Source organism: Microtus oregoni, unplaced genomic scaffold (genome assembly GCF_018167655.1).
Source record: "Microtus oregoni isolate MIOR12 unplaced genomic scaffold, Mior012 000002F_ref0000024, whole genome shotgun sequence".
Classification (NCBI taxonomy): Eukaryota; Metazoa; Chordata; class Mammalia; order Rodentia; family Cricetidae; genus Microtus; species Microtus oregoni.
Window position 1 is genome coordinate 10,444,998 of NW_024543061.1, and position 1,612 is coordinate 10,446,609.

General features: G+C 49.8%; 1 protein-coding gene across 1 annotated transcript; it reads left to right on the forward strand.

Annotated features, from left to right (window-relative positions):
- The first annotated feature begins 263 nt into the window (after positions 1-263).
- LOC121433205 (proline-rich protein 23A3-like) lies at positions 264-803 on the forward strand. Its single transcript, XM_041631552.1, has one exon. The coding sequence runs from the start codon at positions 264-266 to the stop codon at positions 801-803; it is 540 nt and encodes a 179-aa protein (XP_041487486.1).
- Positions 804-1,612: the final 809 nt, after the last annotated feature.

A 1,612-nucleotide genomic window follows, 5' to 3' on the forward strand; every position in this document is an offset into this window, starting at 1 on the left:
GCTTACTGGCTCCTTTCTCATAGCTTGCTCAGTCTGCATTATTGTAGAACTCAGGAATACATATAAAGAGCAATCTTTACCCACAGTGGAATGTTGGGCCCCCTCGATCACTAATTAAAAAACTGTCCGGGCTTTGCGTGCCCAAGCTCCGAGATTTCCCTGCTCTAGGCAGAGCCCAGGTGCCCAGAGCGCCAGACTTCAGCCGCCTGTCGCACCTATCCGCGCTGCACTCCACGCCTCTCTAACTCCGTATCACCACCAACATGCGGGGAGTGCGGCCCCTCAGCCCAGGCGCCAACGCGGAACCCTGCTCGACACCGCAGCCACAAGAACCCAGCCCTGACCAGCGACGTGACCTCGAAGAGCCCCCGGCGACACCCGGCCTGGAAGAGCCCGCAGGGTCCGCCAGCGATGTGCCCACTTCCGTGGTGTACCTGGCCACCGGCTCTGCCGTGCAACTGCAGGTGGATGACGTCGACCTACTGCTGGAGTCGAATCTCACCTCGGTCTTGGAAGTGGAGCTCCCTGAACACACCATCATCCTGGTGCCCGAGGACCTCCAGGCTCCAGACCATCTTGGACAGCCTGGGTCCTTGTCCGCCAGCCCGCAGTGGGGCGCTGGCCTGGAAATGCCAGAGGATGACCTGCTAGTCCTCCAGCCGGGATCCTCCTGTCAGTTCATTCTAGAAAGTTCCTACCAAGAGGAATTTTTTGATGAGGATGAAGACTCTGGCCCCCTGTCACCCTGGATGGATCCTCCAGCTGGTCAGGCGCTGAGTAGCCCAGGCTTGTCCGGAAGCTAAAGCTTTCCAAGTCTCAGGATTACAGGCTCTCCCTGGGGCTCCTCATGAATATCCTGTTGCTGTTCTGTGCCCTTGAGAGCCTGCTGTTTGGATCTGTACATTCACCACCTTCACATGCGATGTGGTTGTCGGGATGGGCTGTCCTGCCTTTTCCTTTCGCCTGCCTGCACTCCGGTGGCTCACTCCCCCTCGGAAGGTCTGCAGCGCGTCTCTAAAGATGAAGCGGTTCCACAGTTGCTTTTCACAGTTTGTTTGACGATGGGCAGACATTCAGCTCCTCGTAGGAATGGAAATCTTTAATTACCACAACTTGTATTGTCAGTTCAATGAATACATTAAAAGGTCAACTAGTTAAAAAAAAAATGTCCTACAGACTTGCCCACAGCCCAATATTTTGAAGGCATTTTTCTCAGGTGAGGTTTCCCCCTCTCAGACAAGTTTAGCTTGTTTCAGTTTGATACTAAAAACTTAAAAGGATAGGGTATAAATATAGTTTATAGATCATAACCTTGAAAGAATTTGTTTTATGAGATCCGACATTATATATTATGAGTATATACCAACAAAGATAGTTTTTTTTTAGTAAGTAAAGTATAAATAAGGATCAGGATCTGTTGGTGAGAGACATCTGAGGCTCTGTTGCTACCCATCTGTGTTTTATCCGTATGACAAATACAGAGAGTCTTTTGCACTCAGGCAGGCAAATGTGTATCAGTTAAATTATTTAGACGTTCAGTTATTGCCAAAGAATTTAAAGTATACATTCCTGCCTAATTCAAGTGAATTTTATATTGCCATGAGTCCTGATA

What these genes read in the sequence shown, in the direction of transcription:
- LOC121433205 (XM_041631552.1), top strand. Translation starts at nt 264, where the DNA reads ATGCGGGGAGTGCGGCCCCTCAGCCCAGGCGCCAACGCGGAACCCTGC.